Raw genomic sequence first — 21,386 nt, forward strand, 5'->3', positions numbered from 1 at the left:
TGCCCTTGGAAACTTGGTAGTAATTGCTAGTTCCTCAGGAATTCTGGCTTTTGTTCTGCCAAGATAGCCCAGCAAAGTGGGAGGAAAACCAGCTCCAAATTAGCATTTAGCTGATGCTACAAACATATTTGGGGCCACCTTCTCCCTGTTATTATAGGGCTTAGCACATTTTGAATGTGTGTGCTTTGACACACCTCAGATGAAGCCCCAGCTGTGTCTGCTGGTGGTCCAAGCCAGAAGAGTCACTCAGCTTTCAATGAGAGGTATCACATCTAGGGCACACTGGGGTAAGGTCACAAGAGGACAGGGCACTGGACACTCTTCCCATCTGTTGTAACATTGAGGGAAGAAATCTCAGAGGATTTTTTGGAGGTCCTACAACCTCCCTTGAGGCACACAAGGTACTTGCTCCTTTGGTGTTTGGGAAGATGGTGGACATGACAGGATGCTGCTGAATTCTCCTCTACTTCATCATTAATGCAGTTGTTTTGGGAGAGAAGGGGAAAGAGACCCCTTGTTTAGTGGAAATGCTGATAGAGTCCTGATATCCAGATGCTTTCTCTGAGAGAAGAACCTGTTACTGGGGTCAGCTTAGCAAACAAAATGCCATTTGATTTCTGGCAGTAGGGCTAGAAATGACTGCAAACTGCTTTGCCTTTGGCCAGACATTTGAGAGATTGCCACATTATTTATCTAATAACGGAGTGAAGAAATCTGAACTGGATAAAAATAGCAAGGCTTGGATTAGAAAGTGGCTGGCTAATGAGGAACAGAGGTTCACTGTTGCTTTGGTATGCCTACTGTTGCCAGGAGGATCCTGCACAGTGTGGATATGTGTCTATTGAGCTGGGATGGAGGGGACACATAAGGCACCAAACTGCCTAAGAAAGCACTACCAGGTCTATTGAATGACTGACTGATGTCTTGGTTAAGAGAGGTAGTGGTACACCAATGAAAAAACTCTCTGGTAGAGGCTGCACACAGATCTGCTTCTTGCAGCCCAGCAAAGCTGGAAGACATACTCTTGGAGGTGAGGTACACTGGGGGTCTGCTCTTGTGCCACACAAGATGGTAAGTTCACTCTCTTAATGACGGTGAAACACTATTAATGGTTCTTACACTACTTACGCTCAAAATCTCTCCATTAAAATGTCCTTTGTGAGATTTTTTTAGTCAAAAGGGAGTTTTCCTTAAGAACTGATGCTTCCTATCTCCTGTGGTATTTCTAGCCTGGACTTAAAAATGGAAAAGGGACTGGAGGACTGGAGGGTCCAGTCTCCTCAAAGCTGCGTTTTTGCCCCTCCTCAGATGGGTAGAGTGTTCCCTTGTAAGGGAGGAACAAGTTCCTTCTCTGGTGCCAGTGTAGTACTCAGCTCTCTAAGGAGCTGCTCCCTGCAGAGCCACAATTGCTACAAAATTGCCCTTTGGGATCCAAGACTTGGAGTTAATTTCTTTTCCCTACTCAGTAGAAAGCATCTAGCAGGCAATGGAAATGGCACATACACTGTGTCTGAGGTGCAGCGCTGCCACTTGGAGGGCACCCACCTCCACTCCGACTGCAGAAGTTACATCTTCAGTCATTTCAAAGACATTAATGGCTTTACATACAGAGTTTCCTCTGTCACTTCTTATCATGTGTCTGATCTGGAGTCAGTATGGCCAAAGGATTGTTCAGATAAATTGTTTCAAATATAGACTCGGATGCTTTTATTAAGATAATGAGTGAAGGCTGCCATCAAGATCAAGGTGTCCATTGTTCTGGGTGCTGTACAGTATCAGTACTACATTCTGTATTTCCACGCTATGAGACACGCACTGTCTCCAAAAGCTTAGAGTCTAAACAGACATTTGAATGGGGAGAGAGAGTGAGGCATGTGAAAGAGGAATAATTTATCCATGATCAAAGGCTGAGCTGGAATTAGGAGAGCCTGTGTCCTGGGTGGGATCTGTTATCTCCTCTTAGCATAACCAACTACTGACACCATCTGTAAATACTCATAATAAGAACATCCTGGGAACAAGACACATGTAATTTCTTCGGACACTCTGTTCTTCCTCTGGTTACAATCAATGGGCAGGTAAGGGCTGTTGCAGCTACATGCAAGGCTTGGGATGCAGCAAAAACAGGCAGATCGTGATTGTAAGAATGACTCCTGCCATATGCAATCATCTTTCAGCACACCCAGGGTGCCAATAAAAAAATCCTTTCACAGAACGCAGTGTGCATTATTAGCCGGAGTAAGAGCTGAAGCAGCATCGCCACCCTGGAGTCGGACAGGGAACTGCAGGCGCAATGTGTCTGCCCTACAGATTCCCCTTCGGTCACCCAGATGGCACGAAGCCTGAATTATGTTGCCATATTTCTCTGAACTGAGGAGAGGAATGGTTGGTCTCCAAACAGGTACTGCAATCTGACAAGACAGAGTCTGGGAGTTAGCTAGTCTTTCACAGTGGCAATGGGTGAGGATAAAGCTACAAAAAGTATATTATTCCAAAAAATACCACCCTGTAATGGATAAATATGAACATTTGTATAAAGAAACTGTATAAATAGTGTCTTTTAATGTGGTGGTTGGGGTTTTTTGCTGCCTTCTCTCATGGCTTTGTCCTCCACAAAGTAGGGCTCATTCCTACTTTGCATATGTTAATGTGAAACCAGTGCAAGCTCTGATGTTGATTTTCATTCTGACACCAGATACAGGTCCCCATATAAATGCTAGTGTTTGGGAAAAGCTGATTTTATTCAGGATCTTCTTGTACTCCTGAGGCAATGCCATCCCAGTGTACTGGGTCTCAGCTCACAGCAACCTCTGGCCAGAAGCCAGGATGTTCTTGCATCTTCTGCTCATTCGGAGCAGCAATTTGTTGTATGGGCACCCTCAGCTCCCTCTTCTCACTATTAACAGGCTATATCCTGGTTTGTTTTCAGCTCAGATGTACCATATGAGACACCACTGGGCTGCCTGAGTCTGGGCAAGTCATTATCTATGTCATGCCTCAGTTACCAGCCTCTAGTCAACAGCTGACACTTCATAAGTATACTGAGAGGTTTCAGTAGCCCATGTCCTGGGATGCTGCAGTGATGGAGATGAGATAAGAATGACTTGGTAAAAGATTTATACAAAGTAGGCTTGACGGCTGTCAGTTGTGACAAATGAACATAACAAACCAAAAGTTTGTCACCAAGTATTGACTCCCCTCAGCAGCACCTGACAGCACAGAGCCCTCTTTCCTACTTGTGATTCAAGCACTCAAAAAACGTTTATTATTTCTAGCCATAATTCTCTTTCCCTCATTCTCTGCATCTGCAGTTTTTAGGACTCAGGGAAAATCTTGATTAGGACACAGACCATCTCTTAACTTACAACTGAAATATCTGGTTCATTTTTATATGGGAAAAGAAACATCTCCTTTAGAGAGTGTTGTGCTTCAATAAAGCACCTCTTTGTGGTGGCCCACATCAGTGGTGAAACCTTGTCCAGGCTGGCAGCATGAAAGCCAAGGGGCTTGTTCCAAACAGGCAAACAAGTGTTGGTTCATTGTTTATGCCTCTTTCTTGGGACACTTATAAAAGGGGTCAGGGCTGTCCAACAACAGTCTGTCTGTAACATTTTTCCAACAACCATCATTAAAAGTGCTTCGTGTTTAAGATTGTGACAGAAAGCCTGATAGTGGCTCTGTCAGCAATGACATTTGCAAAGGATTGGTGATAGATTTTGTGGTGCCAGTTTATCCTGACCATCTTGGAGCTGTTTCTTCATCTTGGCTGCCTGACTCAGCCTCCAAGCTCATCATCATCATCACCATTTATTGGGACTGGCTGACTATTCTGACAAAAGAAATAGTCCTAGTCAATGCAGATGACACTGGGGAATGCTGGAGCTGGAGCCAGATCCTGCACCCTGGGTTTTATGGGGAAATGATTCAGCTTTCCTTACAGCTTGCTGGGAGCCACCGCACCCCATGGGCTGATCTGATGCTCACCACTAAAATGCAGCCACTCCCAACGTGAGGAGTAGCAACAAGTATTACACGCAAGGTCAAGAGGAGTCCTTGGCCAAGGACAGAGCAAAAAGGATCCAGTATTTTAATGTACAAACACTGAACGTGTGAGATCTCTCAGGCAAATAGCCTGGACCCACACTCAGCAAGTTTGGCTCAACACAGAGAGGCCCTATATGCCTGCTCAGTGTCACTACCCCCATAATTTCTGGCAAGCCTTTTGACATTAGGTGTTCATTGGAAAGTCCGATTGCCTGGAGCCCAGCTTGCCTTTTTTACGAGAGAACAGCATGTTCCCAGCTCTGCCATTTCCAGAGGAAACAAGCCCCAAGAGTACATTAAAGACTTGGACACAAATAGCTTGCACTGTGTATTATTTTCAAGCTGGTCTCATGATTTTACAGGTCTGACTCATTCCGGATAAATGCAGAAGGTTAGTCATGATAGCTGTAGACAAGAGGAAGGACCTCACTGGACTTACCCCAGTGCAGTTTCCATTGCTGTTGTAGGGCAAAGAGCTGAGCCAGATTTGCTGGTCCCTGATCCTGGGTTTGTCCCAGGACCTGTTAAGGGGCACATCAGTGAGAAAGTGTGGACACATATCTGTGCATACTGCTGACAGCCTTACAGCCACCTTCCTGCTGAGAGTTGGGAAGCATCTGCTCATCCCTGAGCTAAGGCCAGATGTTGGTAGGGGTCTCATTGGCCACCAAGTGGCTGGCTGTGGGAGGTGTGCTGCAGGACACAGGTGGCAGCTGCACTGTGGCACTGCTGTCACCTCCACCTGTGGGCACAGCCACCAGCAATTCCACACCACTGCCGTGACACAACCAGTCTGACTCATCTTTGGACTTTACCTACTCTGAGGCCTCAAGATACTTGGTCTGGAGAAACAGGAAGGAGAAAAGGAGAATTTTTATGCTTGGATCTTGTGCACAGCCTGTTGTCTGTGCTGGACATGGCTATGTCTAGAAGAGCAGCATTTCCCTGCACCCCTGCAATCCAGGGATCCTCTTCCACAGGAGTGCTGAGCTGCAGCCCAGCCGCAGGCCAGGCTGGGAGCACCATCTGCCGGCTTTGACACGGCAGGCTGGCTTGTCAGAGGGACAAATTACAGGGTAACCCAGAGCTGCACAGTCATTAGACTGCACAGCAAATCAGAGATGAAAAAATCACAGGGTTGGACAAATCCCTCAGCTAAAGCTCCTCCTGTCAGCCTCACAAAAGGGGCTCCAAACCAATCAGTCTTTCCGCACTAGAGCCAAACAAACTGATTTGGGTGAAGGAGATCCACTTGTAAGTTAGCTGGAGTTATTTAGGGCTCTTGCAGAGCTTGCAAACAGTTTCAGCTAAAGAAGTTTGAAGCATGTCACTGAGCAGTCTTTTAAATTCTTCATTCTTACAGTTCAAAATGTAGTTTTGTTTACAAGTATTCCCAATAATAATAATACTGAAGGGGGCATTGAGAGCCTGAAAAGGAAAGAAAATGTATGTCTCCAGTGCAACAGTGGGCCTGTTTAAGCAGCTCCCAAGTAGATTTTTCTTGGGTTCCTCAGGTCAAGTCACTTCCTCTGATGTATGATGGATGTGTCCCATCCCCACAGTTCACTGCAGTGGACAAGGATCCACTGAGCTGTCCTTGCATGAACCTTACAGAGAACCTACAAATGTGAGGATCCTCCCAGCACTGGTAAAGCACAAGCAGACCTCACAGGAGGCTGCTCTGCGTGCGTCACCCTTGCACAGAACAGCGTGGGGGAACAGTGCTAGGTTACAAAATCAACCTTACAGCAAAGAGGTCGCACCACTGCTGGCATCTGCTGGTGTGTCAATACTGTCTTTAATGGCACAGTCTCAGACTGCTACAGATAAACACAAAAATAAACAAAGAGGCTTCTGGGCACACCAGCACCTTTCTTGCCTTTTCAGAGCCAAAATGCTAAAAATTCCATGTTTATTTCCATTGCATGCTAGTTGATCTCATGAAAGCATTTCCCCAGCCTTTACTTCGCTTTGTTTCTGGAGCCACTTGACTGAAGAAGCAGAATAGCACAGGGCATGTCCAGTACAGGACCGTGAGCAGCACATACTCCTTCTTGGGGTGCTGGTGGATGTTTTGACAGACTTTAGGCACTATTAAAGATGCATTTAGTCAGTCCAAAAGGCAAAGCTATGGTCAAAACAATTGAAATTCACTTAATGCACTGGAAGCTGGACCTTCCTGATACTATTTCAGCCCTTCCAGGTTTGAGTTCTGTATGTTGCCTACATAAGATTAATTTCCTTTTATTTTGATCTCATACCTTTTATATATCTTTTAACAGAAGAAATGTCAAATTCTTTCTTGACCTTTTTAATGCCCATTTTGTTTTAACAAATCTGTTCTTTGGACACTTTGCATTGACACCAATAAACTTTTGAGATATCTGTGAGCCAGACTTGGAATTATTACCCCCACTTCTTAACCTCTTTTTTTAAATCCATCTGTTGCATTGGTACTGGGGTGGAAGGAAGCAGGAGTGTTAAAGGCCTTATTTTTCACTTTTTCTCTGACTTTTGTGATAACTTGTACAAGTTATTTTAGGATAGTTAAGATTTTCTCTGTACTCTGGAAATTAAACTTCGACATATTATATTCAAATTTGGCGGGTTTTTTGTTTTGTTTTGGGGTGGTTTGTTTGGTTTTTTCTTTTTAATAAACTGGAAGTAATTACTGCAGATGGTGGCAGGTTCTCTATCTGCTGCTCTCCTCAAGCCCTGCTTGCCATTCTGGGAGATGAACAAATAGTCAAACACACATCACAGTACTCAGTGCAAAGGTCAGAAGAGATCTGTATTGGCCAGTGGGTCAAGTGGGGTGAGGTACCTGTTCTGGCCACAAAATGTTTTTTACTTCTCTCTGCATCCATTGAGTAAATGTACAGAGCTTTTGTCGGTAACAATAATAAAACTTGAGTAACATAATAAACAATTTTGCATCTCAATTCTTTATATAGTGCTTCTTTTTAATAGCTTTTGAGAATTGTAATGAAATACTTTGAAATATGTTTGGGACAGTTTTGTTTCAGACTTTGCCTCCAGCTTCTTTGGTTTGAAAAACAGGCTTGTTTCCAGGAAAGTAAGTATTGCATTTAATTGGAATTAGATGTTGGCAAAGGAGGCTGATGTTTCCAAAGCTGCTGGTGCTTCTGTGAGCTTGGAGAACAGCCTGGGTGCCTCTTGCAACAGTTAATAAAAACAATTAATTGCATCTGTTTATTTTAGATCCACCTACTATTATTTTTTTCCTACTTTTTGTAATCTTCTTACTTAATTTGTCATGGAGCAACAAATACAGCCCACCCCAGAGAACCCAATGGTGTCTTTCCTTTTCAATTGGTCAAGAAATGTCTGAAGTGTTGCATGATTTCAAAATGCTGTTGCTGCCGGACCTGAGAAATGTGAAAACTCCAGCTCAAGAATCCTGAGACAGCTGGAGACTTACAAGGTACAACTGAAAATTCTTCCCCTTTCTACCATCAGAAATAGATGCCAAATGCAGGATGGTGGCATCTCCTGCATCTCAGCAGTGCTGTCCCAGTGGGACTGAGCCCCTTGGCAGACCCTCAGCTCCCCTGAGGCGGCAGCAGCCTCTGCAGCTGCTCTCTACACCGAGTCCAGTTCAGCCTGGGAGGGGGAGCACAGCCACCTCCACTACTTGAATTAGACCACCAAAACCATTAAACTGTGCTAAACACCGCAGCATTGAAATTTTGTTTCAATATAATTAATAATTTAAACCAGTATTCTTAAAAAAATAATTTAAGAATAAATAAAGGGCTTGTTTCCCTCACCTTTCAGTTTTTGGTGTTTTATCTTCTACTAGATAAATTCTCAAGCTTTTTCTCACCATACTTAACATCTTAGTTTTTCAAATGCTTGGGGCTCCAGGACCTGGGGCTTTAATGAGTGCAAATACCATCAGTCTTGCTGTAATAGGACACAGCTGGGGGCACAGCTGGCCCTGGGATAAATTGCTGCCACCTGCATTTTCTTCTCCTCTAGGTGCCCAGAAACTGCCCAGCTGCCCTTCGGGTGAGGGAGTGCCCTGGCTGAACAGGCACGGCTCTGGGCAAAGGTAGTGTTTTGGCAGCAGTGTCCTATGTGCTGTGCCTGGCCAGGGCTCCCTGACTTGAGCACAGCTGGGCTCAGTGTGAGACAGCCAAAATCCATCAGAGAGCAAATCTCTGCTGAGCAGCTTTCCTTTCCTGAGTCTCTGGAACCCAGGAGGGACTTTGGTCCACCTGAAGTGTCCCCAAGCAAAGCTCAACTTGCTGCCAGCCCTGCCTGATGGCTCAGCCAGAGGATCTCAGTCCTCTTCAAATCCTGCCTGGGTCCAGCACTTCTGCTTGCTAGCTGTGCCCTGGATGAAATGAGTTTGACTGGCCTCAGCCCATGTTTTGGCTGATCATGTCCACAGCACAAAATTCAACTGCATAGTGTGGAGAAGCTCTTCCTATGGCTTTGGGACATGGGATACAACTGGTCCAATGTTGATTTAGGGCCAGTCAGGGTATCTGTGGTGGGTGCTGTGACAGTAACTGGGATGTCCCATGTGGCCAGATGCCACCGACTGGATGCACTTCTAAGTAGCTCCAGCAGCTGTTGGCCTGGGATAAGCCCTTAGTGGGAGACTGCTAACCCTTCCAAACCAAAGACCATCTCCCATGGACTTTATAGGAAATGCCAAAAGCAAAAAAATTAAGGGGGAATAGGAAGGTTTAGCCAGAGGCCTTTCTCTTGGGGTGAGGATGGCCTGATGCAAACAGGAGGTGGGAAGAAAGAGCAGGTCACCATGATAAAGGAGAAGCAGATGGAGGTAGGAACTGGCCCTGATCCTCCTTAAACTTCTGGGGGAGACTGAGGCAGAGACAATGATCTCATACCTGTGACCCAAGCAGCAGATGCAGAGAGCCTGAGCCCAATCTCCCCACCCCAGAGCACCCAGTGCACCCCAGCTCAGCAGTATCTCCAATGCAGGAGGAGGAGAGGACACTTCAAAAGCAGCCCTTCCAGTTGCCTTTGCAGAGAATGGAGAGGCAGAGCAGTGCTAGTGGAGATTGAATCTAGTGATTACTATAAGGGATTTGCTGTCTCTTTCTTTATCCCTCTCTCTCTTTTTTTTTTTTTTTTCTTTTTTTTTCTTTTCCCCCCCTTTTCCCTCCCTCTTATCCCTTTCGTGGTGCATTTGTCTTCGAGGAACCTGGGGTGTTCTTTTCATCAGTTCAATCTCTCTCTGGCACTTGAGTCCTGATTGGCTGAAGGACTTAGGGGAAAAAAAAAATCTTTAATTAAGTAGATAATCTCTTCTTAGGAAGTTCTGCGGCTCCATTTCACCAGCCCCCTTTAGCTCTTACTTTGGGATTGGTTATCTTTTGCAGAAGGTGGGATTCAGGAGGCATCCGTCTCTTCATCACACCAGGACTGCCGGGTGGAAAATAACTCCATCCCTTCCCTAAATTAGTTGTGCTTCTTTTTTTTTTCCTTTTTTCTGGTGGTGGTGGTAACCAAGTTTGGGGTTTTTTTAGGATCTCCTTTCTCCCTCTTTATTTGGATTTTATATTTCACATGGACCCTTATCTGGGCATCTTCTTCCTCACTCCCTTCTTCCAGTCCTGCTATGCCTGGTGAGTATCAAGAGCATCACAGTCTGTGTCACAGGCAGGTGCTCTTCCCAGATACCCTAAGGAAATTCCTCTCCGCCTTCCTAAATGTCTCCTCTTTCTCACTTAGCTAAGTTCTGTCTTTAATGGAATCAGATATTTAACCAAGTCCTTACACACTCATTGGCAGAGAGGTTAGATCTATGAAAGTCCCTCTTTTTCCCTGCACTTCCCAAAAATAACTAGGGGCCAGATTGTAAGCTGGAGTAAAATAGGGGAGAGTGGATGCTGAGACCTAGCCCCTCACTTTCAAGTGGGAAGATAACCCAATGGAAGAGCCAGAGACTTCTGTTTTTCCAAAGGCTCCCAGTCAGCTTGTCTTGTCTTAATTAAATGAAGTGGGGCTTCTCTCACGCTCCCCAAAGAGGACAGTCTGTGATTAAGAGCTCAGAGCCCGCAGGGGTGAGTTAGATCCACAGGAGTGTCACTCTGGATGAGCAGCCTGAGAGCCCAGCTCCTTGGCACACACAGGGGCAGAATTTCTTGTCTGAAATTCATGTATTAGGGTTTCCTGGGGAGCTGCTTTTGCTATGGCGATTGCTACAGCTCGGTTTTCAACCACCTGAGTCCCATCAGACCAGTTCTGCTGTGCACAAACCTGTGGTCATCTCCTGTGGACCTCTTGCTTTGTCCTGAGGAGGGTGTTATATTTATTTCCCAAAAAGTTCTTTAAGGGTGAACAGAAAGAGATTACGTTTGCATCAAATCTTGTATCGTTCCTTGTGGAATATATCAGTCCCATTCCCAAAGGGGAATGATCTCTGCAGGTATTTTTCCTATGTGATTTTTACTGAGTACCCAATTTTTTTTCTCTCAATTGCAGTGATGCCCTGGGGAATCTGCTCAGTGGGTTACAGATTTATCTCTAACGGCAAGCAAAGTCTTTTACCATTTGATTACTAAAATCCCCTGCCTTCTCCATAGCAGATCTCTAGGGTTATTACCATGGATGGAGAAATCAAAATTACAAAAAGAGAAACTAAAGAGTAAATGGGAACTCATTCCTGTTAGTCTGGAAATGAAATTTATGTTCTTTCAGGGATTTTCTACTCCTTTCATTAAAAGAATACACAACAATTTGTATATGTCTAAATACTATAAAAGAGCAAACTCAAGATAAACCTCCCTTCTGGAACAAGGGTAATATGTATGTTCTACAGAAAGGCTAGGCAAGAGCTCATGCTGATTTTATTGTTATTTTTCTGCTCTTCCTGTTTATGTCTTGCTTTCCTCAATAAAAACAGGTTTAGAAAACATTAAAAGAAAAAACCCCAACATTTTAAAGAAACAGTTCAAAGAGAAATTTCAGCACACAAAGTAGAGCTAAATATGGAAATCCAAGACATTTTCAGTCCAAAGTTGGATGTTTAGATTCCTGTCTCTCAGTAGTTTTTATCTAAGAGAAAAGTTTGTAGATCAAGACAACCTCGCTTCTCTCTGCATGTTGCTCATAGGTCATGAGTTCCATAGAGAAAGGAAAATTGCAACCTTTATTTGAAATTATCATTTTGCAGACACTCTCCCTTAACTCTTTAGGAGAAAAACAAATTAGTGAGAGTCATAAAATTAATTCTGCTTGAAATTTGTGCTGGTTTTCTCTATTTGATCCAATGGCTTAAAACACGTTATTTTTTTCTTTATGATTTAATCACAAGAATTGGGAGTGGGAACATGGTGGGGGAGCAATATAGAACAACAACAAAAAATGTTTTTATATATATGTGGCCACTTCCTTTCTTTGCATGTGGATTAGCTTTTACCATTTAATGGATCATTCAACCAATGTACTACTTCTAGGTGATCAAAATGTCAGGGTTGCATTTAGGAACAAAATCTTCAAAATAAATATAACAAAATAGAGAAAAATGAAGAAAAAATAAGTAAAGTTCCAAATGTTATTGAGTTGCCAGTTTCCTCTCCTGTGGGAATAATATAAAGATCTCTAACTCAGTAGTTTTCTCCTAAATGTAATTTTTACACTTCAGCTGTGGGACTGCCTTTGGTTTTCAGCCTCCCTGATTTTCTAATAACTTCGGGGAGCTCATATTGAGAACAAAACTCAGATCCAAAAGGAAATTCTATCCATTTTCTCTATTTACAATAATGGCAGTGAAGATGTAAATCCAGCTTTATAATTTTCTAAAGAGCAGAACCAGCAGCACAGTAGCCTGAGTGGGTGGTAAGGTATCAGACAAATATTGTAATGAGAGATTAGGTAAGGCTCTCAGGGCATATTAAACTGAGGAGAGTGATGCTAAACTGATGAGTGTGATGTTATTGGTTAAAGTTGTAAATGAGACAGAATTATCAGAGGCTTATTAGTATTTGATATGAGTAAAATATAATGGGTCAGCTGCTTGGCAGGGCTCTTTGTTTTCAGATTCAATAAAACTGTGACAGAAAACTCCTGCTGAAGATATTTACTAGCTTTGACATAATTTTCTAATATTGGATCCAGTGAAAATCTCTTGCCCTAGATTTACTTTTTACCTGGAGACATAGAGTTGTGCTGAGGGAAGCAGTGTGTCCTGGCCAGGGCCCTGCACAGCCTGGGGAGGGGGCAGAGGAACTCGGGGTTGTCCCCCCTCGACCCGCTTGGCTACGAGCCTGCTCCGCTTCAGCCCGTGTAATGCTGTCCTGCAGTTTGCAGATGGAGGGAATGGGGGTTACACAGCTAGAAACTCCCTGAGCTTTCTCTGAGAACAGAAATTACTTCAAATGTCTCTTTTCATGTGTGTGATACAAAAAAAAAAATCACCAATGTCATAGAAATTGGGCTGGTTAACACCAGCTATGAATGCAACTACTTAGTTAGTTTAGTATTACACTCTGCTTTCCTTTACAATGGAATGAAAATTTAGTAGAAGTACATAATTTCTTTTTAAAAATCACACTACAGACAAAACAATGAAGAGAGATTTTGGTAGTGATTCCTGTTTGTAGTACAGAGATGATTCTAGAGACACTGTCACTATTGTACTGTATCTGTGTAAGTAGTGGCTTAATTGCTTTCTGCCCTTAGTGGAGACTATATACAGAATGGAAATACATTTTTCTTAGCTAAATTATAAGAGCAAAGAAAAGCACATAGATTCTGTCTCCATTACTACCTTTCCTTCTTCCTCAATACAAGTAAGAAAAATTTCAGCCAGCCTCTAGTCATAGGATAGTCCCATCTTCCCTTCTCCTGAACCTACCTGAAGCTGCAAGAGTTAAATGTTGGGGTGTCAAGTGCACAAAAGACTTGAAACTTTGTGAATCCTTTACTTGTTTATGTCCTACAAACCCAGCCAGCAGCCTGCCTGCCTGTTGATCTGAGAGCTCAAGGAAAATGCCTTCAGTCTCTCTGACTTTATAAACTGTTCAGAATATCCTGCTGGGAAAATGCTACTGTATCATTTGCTCAGCCACAGATGGAGAATTGGCATATCCTGAACTTGGCCTTTTTGTGGACCTTGAGGTTTATCCTGGAAGGAACAGATCCTCTGCTTCAATGCAGTCATGTCAATTGACTCCTGCTAACAGGCTGGTTTGCTGTAAACTGACATTGTGGATTACCGTCCTCCTCCTAAAGCCGTCCTTGCAATTTCTCAGATGTTCCTAATCCAAGGGTTTGGATTAGGAAGCAAATCCTTTCTATATACTGTGAATTTGGGTTTTCCTACCCACATGGGAAACAATGCAGATGGGATTTATCTCTTTTTTTGGTGACTAAAACAAGATAAGAGAGGACTTGCAATTTTCTAGCTCTTGCCTACGCAGGAGCATTTTACCAGAGTTTTCTCACAGCTGCTACCAGGGGCCCAGATTCACACTGACACCATCCTGAGTGTGGTCCCCATAGCAAAGCACTTAAGGTCAAGGCAATGGACAGAAGGGAAACCAGATGGAAAAATGACTTGTTCATGCTGCTACCCAGTTGCGTTAGGATGGGGACCCATGGAGCTTGCACAGTCTGATTAGCCCCAGGTTCATGGCCCTGTGTGATTCAGGTCACCCGATGCTCTAATCACTCGGCTACAGATGCCGTCTCTCCAAGTCCCAGGAAATATTTAATTAGCTGTACAATGCAGAAGCAGCTTCCAAAGGAAAATTCCTCTGCAAAACAACCATCGACTTCGTGCTAAAGTGCCCATGGGGGCTGGAGCACAGCCGGGTCTGAATCCCAAGCCTGGAACAAAGGGAAAGAATCTCCTGTTCTCACAGCCCACTCCTGTTTTGACTCAGGGGAATCTTTCCCAAAGAAAGCTTCATAAATGTAAACACATTTTCACCAAAAAACCCATAAAAACCAAAGCAAAACAAAAGAAAGCTAGACTTGCCAGAATGAAATGTTGCAAACTCATTCTCCTAACTCTAAACTGTAACAGCAAAGATCAGGTTTCTTGTGATTTTGACCAAGCTAAAGTAATGAGACCTCCTTTTGTGGTGTACTTTGGAAAGGATCTCTGTGGGTGCAGTTCTGGTGGAGGTGAAGTGGGCTTGCTAACTGTGCAAGTGGTTTTCCAGGGCAGGACAGCATCCTCTCTCAATCTCTCATGTGTCTCATGTCTGGGCACCAGTCCTGCCACCCTGTCTGTCCAATGTCAATGGCAGGGCTGCATTTTGACCTTCAGCTTTGGACAGCATTGCCTGCTTCTGACTGTGCTTGAGCCCACCCTGGGATGCCCCCACAGTGTCTGTGCTGGGTTTGTAGCACAAAAAGACAGTATCTTTCTCTCCCTTATGTGGGAATACTTATGTGGCTCATTTGAAGCAGAACATCATTTTGAGAAGTTGAAGAACCCAGTTTCCATCAGTGCGTGCTCTGTTATCTTCCCAATCACTCACTCACTGCAAGATCTCAATCCACTCATTCTACCTCTCTGGCCCCAGTGTCCTCTCTGGGTGATAACAGCAGTCACCCATTTCTCTTGAAGTGTTGAGCTCCAGCAGGGAAAATGTTCCACAGACTCACCAGAAATAGTGATGTTATTTTATAAACCTTAGGTTTATAAAATATGTTATAAATGATATAAAATATATAAAATATATAAAATATGTTTATAAATGATGTTATTTTATAAAAATTAGGTATTTTTAGGAGACCCTCTCTTTTCTTACTTCATTTCTGACTCGGGATATTTCCAATTGGCTCTTGGGCTTCTTCTTCAGTCCTTTCTGCCATGATGCAGCTAAGCAGGATTCACCCAGAATTCTCCAAATTCTGCATGTGGTCACTGCACCTTATGGAGTCCCAATGCTGACTGACCATTTGCACAGAAACAGTCTTTCTTACTGGAGAAAGACTCAGACCAGACAGCATCCATTCTGCAAGGCCATAGTGTTGGAGACAAGCCACACTGCCTGACCCTTGGAGATGATCCCTCCCCACCTTCAGTGGGAACAGCAGAAAGCTTAGTTTTGTCTAGGACCTCCCACCCACCCCAAACCCTCAGGGTGCTCTGCACAGTGTCCAGGAGGATGGGAAGGACAGGTATATTTGTGTTCAGCCATCACCATAACCTGACCAAGAGGAGAGTGTGGGCAGTAAGACATGGCACCACAGGAAAACAAGGGATTGTGATGTGGAGAGATGCATCTGGACTCATATTGCAAAGGAGCAGTGGCATGATGCCCTCCCTCCCTCAGCACGGTCCCACTCCTGGGGGCTGGGAGAAATGCTATCCTGACTTCAGTCAAGTGAGGTAAAAAAGCAAGGCTAGGGGAACCAGAAAGCTAAATAAGGGATAGATTGGTACAAAGGGTAGCTGAGCAGAGGAAAGCAAAAGGAGGGAGCAGTGAAGGAACTGCAGCCCAGTACAGCCTGACTGAGGAGAGCAGGGTGGGGGAAGGGGACAGCACTGTCCTGTTCCTTAGGGAGCAGCAAAAGGACATGGGGGAGAGAGTAGAGGTGCCTGCAGCCAGGAGACAGGCAGACTGTGGGGGAGCGAGGGGAGAGCCCTGGGATGCCTGGCATTCCCCAGGCCCCTCCACCATCACCCCCTCCCTGCTGACACTGTCTCTATCTTCCAGGTCAGTGAATAATTTCCTGATGACGGGCCCCAAGGTAAGAGAAATCCCTTTGATCTCTGTCCCTGATTCCACTAAACCCAGAGAGGGAAGGAGAGAGAGAGAGGGGCTCCTCCTTCCCACTCCTCTCCACTCAGCCTTGGCCAGAGCTCCTCTCACCCCCAGGTTTCAAGCAATAAGGCAAAGAGAAAGGCCAGGAACTTGTGAGCTCCTTGGGCTGCATGAGCACTGAGCAATGCTGACCTGGGGTTCTTTTAAAACTGCCTGGGGCCAGATTATGGAGATTTGTCTATTGATGCCAGCCAAGGCTGTCATCTGACATCTATTGCTTCCTGAGGATCAGGTTGGCATCAGGGTCCACACTGAAACAGCTGGGAAGTATTTTCTATGGGACATGTAAAACATACTTCCTCAAGGAGCACAACTTGAATTGCCAGGACTTTGTTCCCTATTTTTGACCCCTCACACCTTTGTGCTCCTCTTTCGGAGGCTTTTTTTCTTAGCCAGGAGCAGCTGTAAAATTTACCCAGATTTTGTTCTGGCTATTCCCCAGGAATACCTCCAAGCCCATCTAGCTCCTAATACACTGGTGGAGCAGCCTTGCCCCAAAGCACTAGCTCATGGGCTGTGGTGAGGAAGAAGAAGGCAGGTTGAGGCATCTGCTAGCCTGGAGCTCCCTGATCTGAGCAGAAAGCTGTTTCCTCTCATGGTGGAGAGATAAGGGGTTCCCCATGGCAGAGGCTGGCTGACACATTTCCTAATGTGGCTAACAGCCAAGAGCTGAGCTTTCTCCCACAGGAGGCTCAGGCTCTGACCCAGCTCAGCAGGAAATGGGTGTGCTGCTGGTGGTGGTGAGCTTCCCAGGGAAGCCAAGCCAGGAAGACCCTCTGAGCTCTGTACGTCTTGTCTCTGTGAGATGGCACACAGGTCACTTTCAGATGAAACTATGCATTGTCCCCGTGCTGACGCCCAGCTCTGTTCCTAGGCCTATCTCATCTACTCCAGCAGCGTGGCGGCCGGGGCGCAGAGCGGCATTGAGGAGTGCAAGTTCCAGTTCGCCTGGGACCGCTGGAACTGCCCGGAGAGGGCACTGCAGCTCTCCAGCCACGGCGGGCTGCGCAGTGGTAAGGAAAGTATTGGATACCACTACTGGGACCCCCTTGCTACAGGTTAGAGCCCATGGCCCCCTCCTCTCTTCCCAAGTGCCTCCTTTTCTTCCCCATTCTCACCTGAGAAGAGCCTCTCGCAGGAATCACCCAGAGGGATCTCCCCAGGAGACCCCTTCACCCATCAGCTCCCAGATACAGTGGGATCTAGCTCCAACGCCTCCTTGCAATGCCAGCCTTACCCATGGACCTGCTGAACCCCAACTGGCACAGGACCAAACCTTACACAATGGTCTCCCCAAAAGGATGCATCCCCCTGACCTGCACATGGTCTGCTGGATACCATGCTAGATGGTGTCCCAGGGTATCCCCAGGGAGGTTGAGAACCAGCACAGGCTGCCTGGGTAGCAAGCAGAGGGATAAGGCTAAAGGGAGCAGGAAAGTTCATCAGCTGCTGTGCTCTGGCCAAGAGACAGGACAAAAGTCTTCCTACATCCTCCAGATGTCAGAACACCCTAGGCAGAAATCCAGCATCGCTGACCTGGGCCACTGTAGAGCATGGGGCTGTGGTCATTGTCACTGTATCCTATTCCTTACCTATTTGCAGGTCCCCAGAAATATTTCTGTGCATATCTGGCCCTCTAGACCTATGTTTGATGCTCATACCTGCTTTGTAAAAGCAGGACCTGGGTGTGGAGGAGAGCCTCAGGCCTCTGGTGGGCCTGGCAGCAGAAAAGAGACCAGAGCCCCAGGCAGAGGTGGACAAAGGTTTCAAAGTGGGGCCTTGAGGAGACAGCTGCAGCACAAGGCCCGCTCTGAGATCAGAAACAGGTCCTGGAACCATTCCTGTCAAGGTTATCCACACCGTATTAAAGGAAAGCTAAAGGCTCAGGGAAGTCAGCTGATGATTCCCAGACTGATCCTGGTAGATAGGTATGGTCACTGCTCAGAGCCCTTTCAGCAGAAGGTATGGCTTGAGGGGACTGTGGGGAAGGGGTTCTTTGATACTTGGAGAGAACCCCTTCCCGTTGGGGTGTGTTAGTGACAAGTGGGGGATATTGGCTGTCTGTGCTATATCACCACTGTTGAGCTCCCACAAGGACAGTCAGGTACCATCTCCTCCACACCCTTTCAAATGACATGAGTCAGTCTGGATCATATTTGGGAGATTCTATCTTCATGAAGTTCAAACCCAAATTAAGCTAATCTGACATGTAGGGCCTCTTCTCCGCCCCACAAAGTCTTCCCCACTGCAGATGTCCTGTGCAGACTCCTGCATGGCAGGAACAATTTCTAACACTGCCCTTGCCATGAAATCTTTTGCACATCTGCTCTCTTTGTATTCCCCCTTGACAGCAAACCGAGAAACAGCCTTTGTCCACGCCATCAGCTCTGCGGGTGTCATGTACACGCTGACCCGGAACTGCAGCCTGGGCGATTTTGACAACTGTGGCTGTGATGACTCCCGCAATGGACAGCTGGGTAAGGAGGGATGAGCTGCTGACCCTCACTCGTCCCAGGTGGCAGGAGAAGCTCTTCTCTCCTCCACTGAGGCCTGCAGAAACACCTCCCCATCCTGGTCCCCACACCTGGGAATAATGCCCAGAGAAAGCTTTCCCTGGTTCAAACCAAAGTAGCTCTGTGGAAGCTAATGGAGTCACCTCCAGTTTATACCAGCCAAGCTCTTGATGCTTTCCATTACTTTCTCAATGAGCAGGAAAGTAGAAGGGGTTGCAGTTTTCCTGGTTCAAATCAAGAACTCTATTTAAGCTGCTGGAGAGAATGAATATATCATACAGGCAGAGGAGTGGATCTGTTGCTATGCACCTAAATGATCTTGGTATAGCAGCACAGGTCAGAGACCTCAGGGTTCCCAGGGTCTGCAGGACCAGGCTGGCCCCACAGCAGAATGACCATGAGAAAAAGCAGGGTGGCATTCATAAACCTCTCTAGCACTCATCAGCATGACAGGCACACAGGAGCACAACCAGGAGAATCATTGTGGGTGCACACAGCCATCACACCCTCCACATGGCAGTGATTTCCAGGCCCACAGCCACCAAGCACCCCTGGTAGGGAACTCCAGGCTGCACCACTTCAGTTCTCTGCTCAGCTTTCATAGAAAACATTGACATTTAGGGATTTTGTTTTGAATAGAAAGAGGTCAAATTTCAAATTATCAAGATCTTGTAAAAGCCATGCCCTGCCCAGCTACACTAGGCAGTCAGTATGTGTCACTTTATGACAAACTCCTCTGGAGTGTCCAGTATTTAGTTTACTGGCTGATAATTTTGAAAACAGACACTACTGCAGAGGTGTCCAAAGTTTGTGAATGCCTGTCTCTAGCAGAGCAAGACTTTTGGGTAACAACACATCAAATTCTATCTTCTCTGGAAAACCAAGTTAGTCATGCTACGTTTCCTTTCCCCCAAATATATCTGGTTTTAATACAAAACTTTCCATTGTGGACTTAAAACCTTGTAAGGCACAGGAAACTTTTGGGCTTGACCAAAACAGCATGATTCAATTTAGCCATTGGACTGAATCCAAGCTGGTGAAAGGTTTTTCTATTCCTTCAGTCCCAGTTCTTGATTTGGACTGCATCATCCACTGCAATTACCCACCTCACATGAAGCACTCCTGTCTCTCCCTGGGACAGGGGATCACAATGCCCTGGGGAAGTCCAGGCAAAGGCCAGGCCTTTCCAGAGAGGCACAAGGCCATTAAACCACAACTCCCAACATGTACCAATGTGACATGTCAGGGTCAGAATGTTCCAGATTTCAAATCTTCATTAAAAATTTGGCATCTTTCTCTAGGAGGAAAAATACGGCATGATGTTTTTCCAGTCCCACTCAGCTCCCACTCAGTTAAGAAAAGTACTTTCACATATTTTTGTGTAATTTCACAGTTCTTTGCTGACTCCCTTGTTTCTTGATGGTAACTAGCAAATCAGACCCTTCTAAGATGCCAAACATCATCTCAGAATTCTGGGTGTGCCAAAACCACAGCCTCCTTGATGCACATGTGCCAGGTTTGGGCTGCTCTGGGCAGAGTGGAATCTGTTCCTCTGACCAAGATGCCTCCACCAGTTTGTTAATCCAAGTTAGCAAGATGCTGTTCCTGTAAGTCACTCTGAACCAGCTGAAGTCAGGGTTTGAGAAGTGATTAGAGACCCAAAGGCTCATCTGCATGTCTGCTAAGGCACGGTAACTGACAGCTTCTAAATCCTGCTCTACAGAAAACCTGGAAAACCCTGTGTTTGCTGTACAGGACATACCCCTCTGCTGCCTGCCTGAGCCACTTACTATCCAGGCCTCAGGAGAAATGTCATGAACTCAATGGCAGGGAATCTGGGAGTACTGTGTGGTGAAAGGCTGGATTTGCCCCACAGCCTCCATTCCCTCCCATCACTTCTGAAACCTCTTCTGGTTCTTTGACAGCACACATTTCATCTCCTTTCTTAGGGGGACAAGGCTGGCTGTGGGGAGGCTGCAGCGATAACGTGGGCTTTGGGGAAGCTATTTCCAAGCAGTTTGTGGATGCCCTGGAGACTGGACAAGATGCCAGAGCTGCTATGAACCTGCATAACAATGAGGCAGGTAGAAAGGTGAGCACCTCTCTCCCTCCAGAGCTTACAGTGCATACCAAATTGGCTCTGAGCATTCACTGTGGAGAGTCACAATTTGATGTGGCTAAAAACACACGTGCAGAAGAAACAACTTCCTGGGGGGGATGGCAGCAGTTCACTGGTGTCTGCTCTAAGGTAGCAAAGCTTCTGTGTTACAGTGTTAATGACTTTCTGCAGTCCTCCTCCTCCCAGTTCAAGGAGGGGAGCCCTGTGGAAAAGCAAATCTGTGAGCTTCAGGACTACTGTGCAGGGAGAATTGATGCCAAACTCCTCCACAGGCCTGGAGCCATGGTTCTGCATGCATTGCAGCACAGAAACAGCCCCTCTGTTTTTTTTTTTTTTTTTCTTGAACTCCTCTCTCTGATCACCCTGTAGGCAGTGAAAGGGACCATGAAACGGACTTGCAAATGCCATGGTGTGTCGGGGAGCTGCACCACCCAGACCTGCTGGCTGCAGTTGCCCGAGTTTCGGGAGGTGGGCACTTACCTCAAGGAGAGGTACCACAAAGCCCTGAAGGTGGACTTGCTGCAGGGAGCAGGGAACAGTGCTGCCAGCCGGGGTGCCATCGCTGAGACCTTCAGTTCCATCTCCAAGAAGGAACTGGTCCATTTGGAAGACTCTCCTGACTACTGCCTGGAGAACAAGACGCTGGGGCTGCTGGGCACGGAGGGCAGGGAGTGCCTGAAGAGGGGCAAGGCGCTCAGCAAGTGGGAGAAGCGGAGCTGCCGGCGGCTGTGCGGGGACTGCGGGCTGGCGGTGGAGGAGAGGCGAGCCGAGATGGTGTCCAGCTGCAACTGCAAGTTCCACTGGTGCTGCGCCGTGCGCTGCGAGCAGTGCCGCAAACGGGTCACCAAGTACTTCTGTGTCCGCAAGGAGAAGCGCGAGCGGAGCGGGGGTGGCGGAGCCAGCCGCAAGCTCAAGAGAAAGCTCTAA

General features: G+C 46.1%; 1 protein-coding gene across 1 annotated transcript; it reads left to right on the forward strand.

The window, feature by feature from the left end:
• The first annotated feature begins 9,609 nt into the window (after positions 1-9,609).
• On the forward strand, positions 9,610-21,386 carry WNT8B (Wnt family member 8B). The gene is made up of 6 exons (XM_054277150.1): positions 9,610-9,668; positions 15,720-15,753; positions 16,702-16,840; positions 18,179-18,304; positions 20,290-20,432; positions 20,829-21,386. The coding sequence occupies exons 1-6, from the start codon at positions 9,610-9,612 to the stop codon at positions 21,384-21,386; spliced, it is 1,059 nt and encodes a 352-aa protein (XP_054133125.1).

This window comes from Melozone crissalis, unplaced genomic scaffold (genome assembly GCF_028551555.1).
Source record: "Melozone crissalis strain CALT ecotype California unplaced genomic scaffold, PUWL_Pcris_2 ptg000019l_1, whole genome shotgun sequence".
Lineage (NCBI taxonomy): Eukaryota > Metazoa > Chordata > Aves > Passeriformes > Passerellidae > Melozone > Melozone crissalis.

Bases quoted from the DNA above. Each gene is read 5' to 3' on its own strand.
- WNT8B (XM_054277150.1), top strand. From the start codon at position 9,610: ATGGACCCTTATCTGGGCATCTTCTTCCTCACTCCCTTCTTCCAGTCC. The intron at 15,754-16,701 runs GTAAGAGAAATC...CTCTGTTCCTAG, and splicing joins TCCTGATGACGGGCCCCAAG to GCCTATCTCATCTACTCCAG. The intron at 16,841-18,178 runs GTAAGGAAAGTA...CCCCCTTGACAG, and splicing joins CCACGGCGGGCTGCGCAGTG to CAAACCGAGAAACAGCCTTT.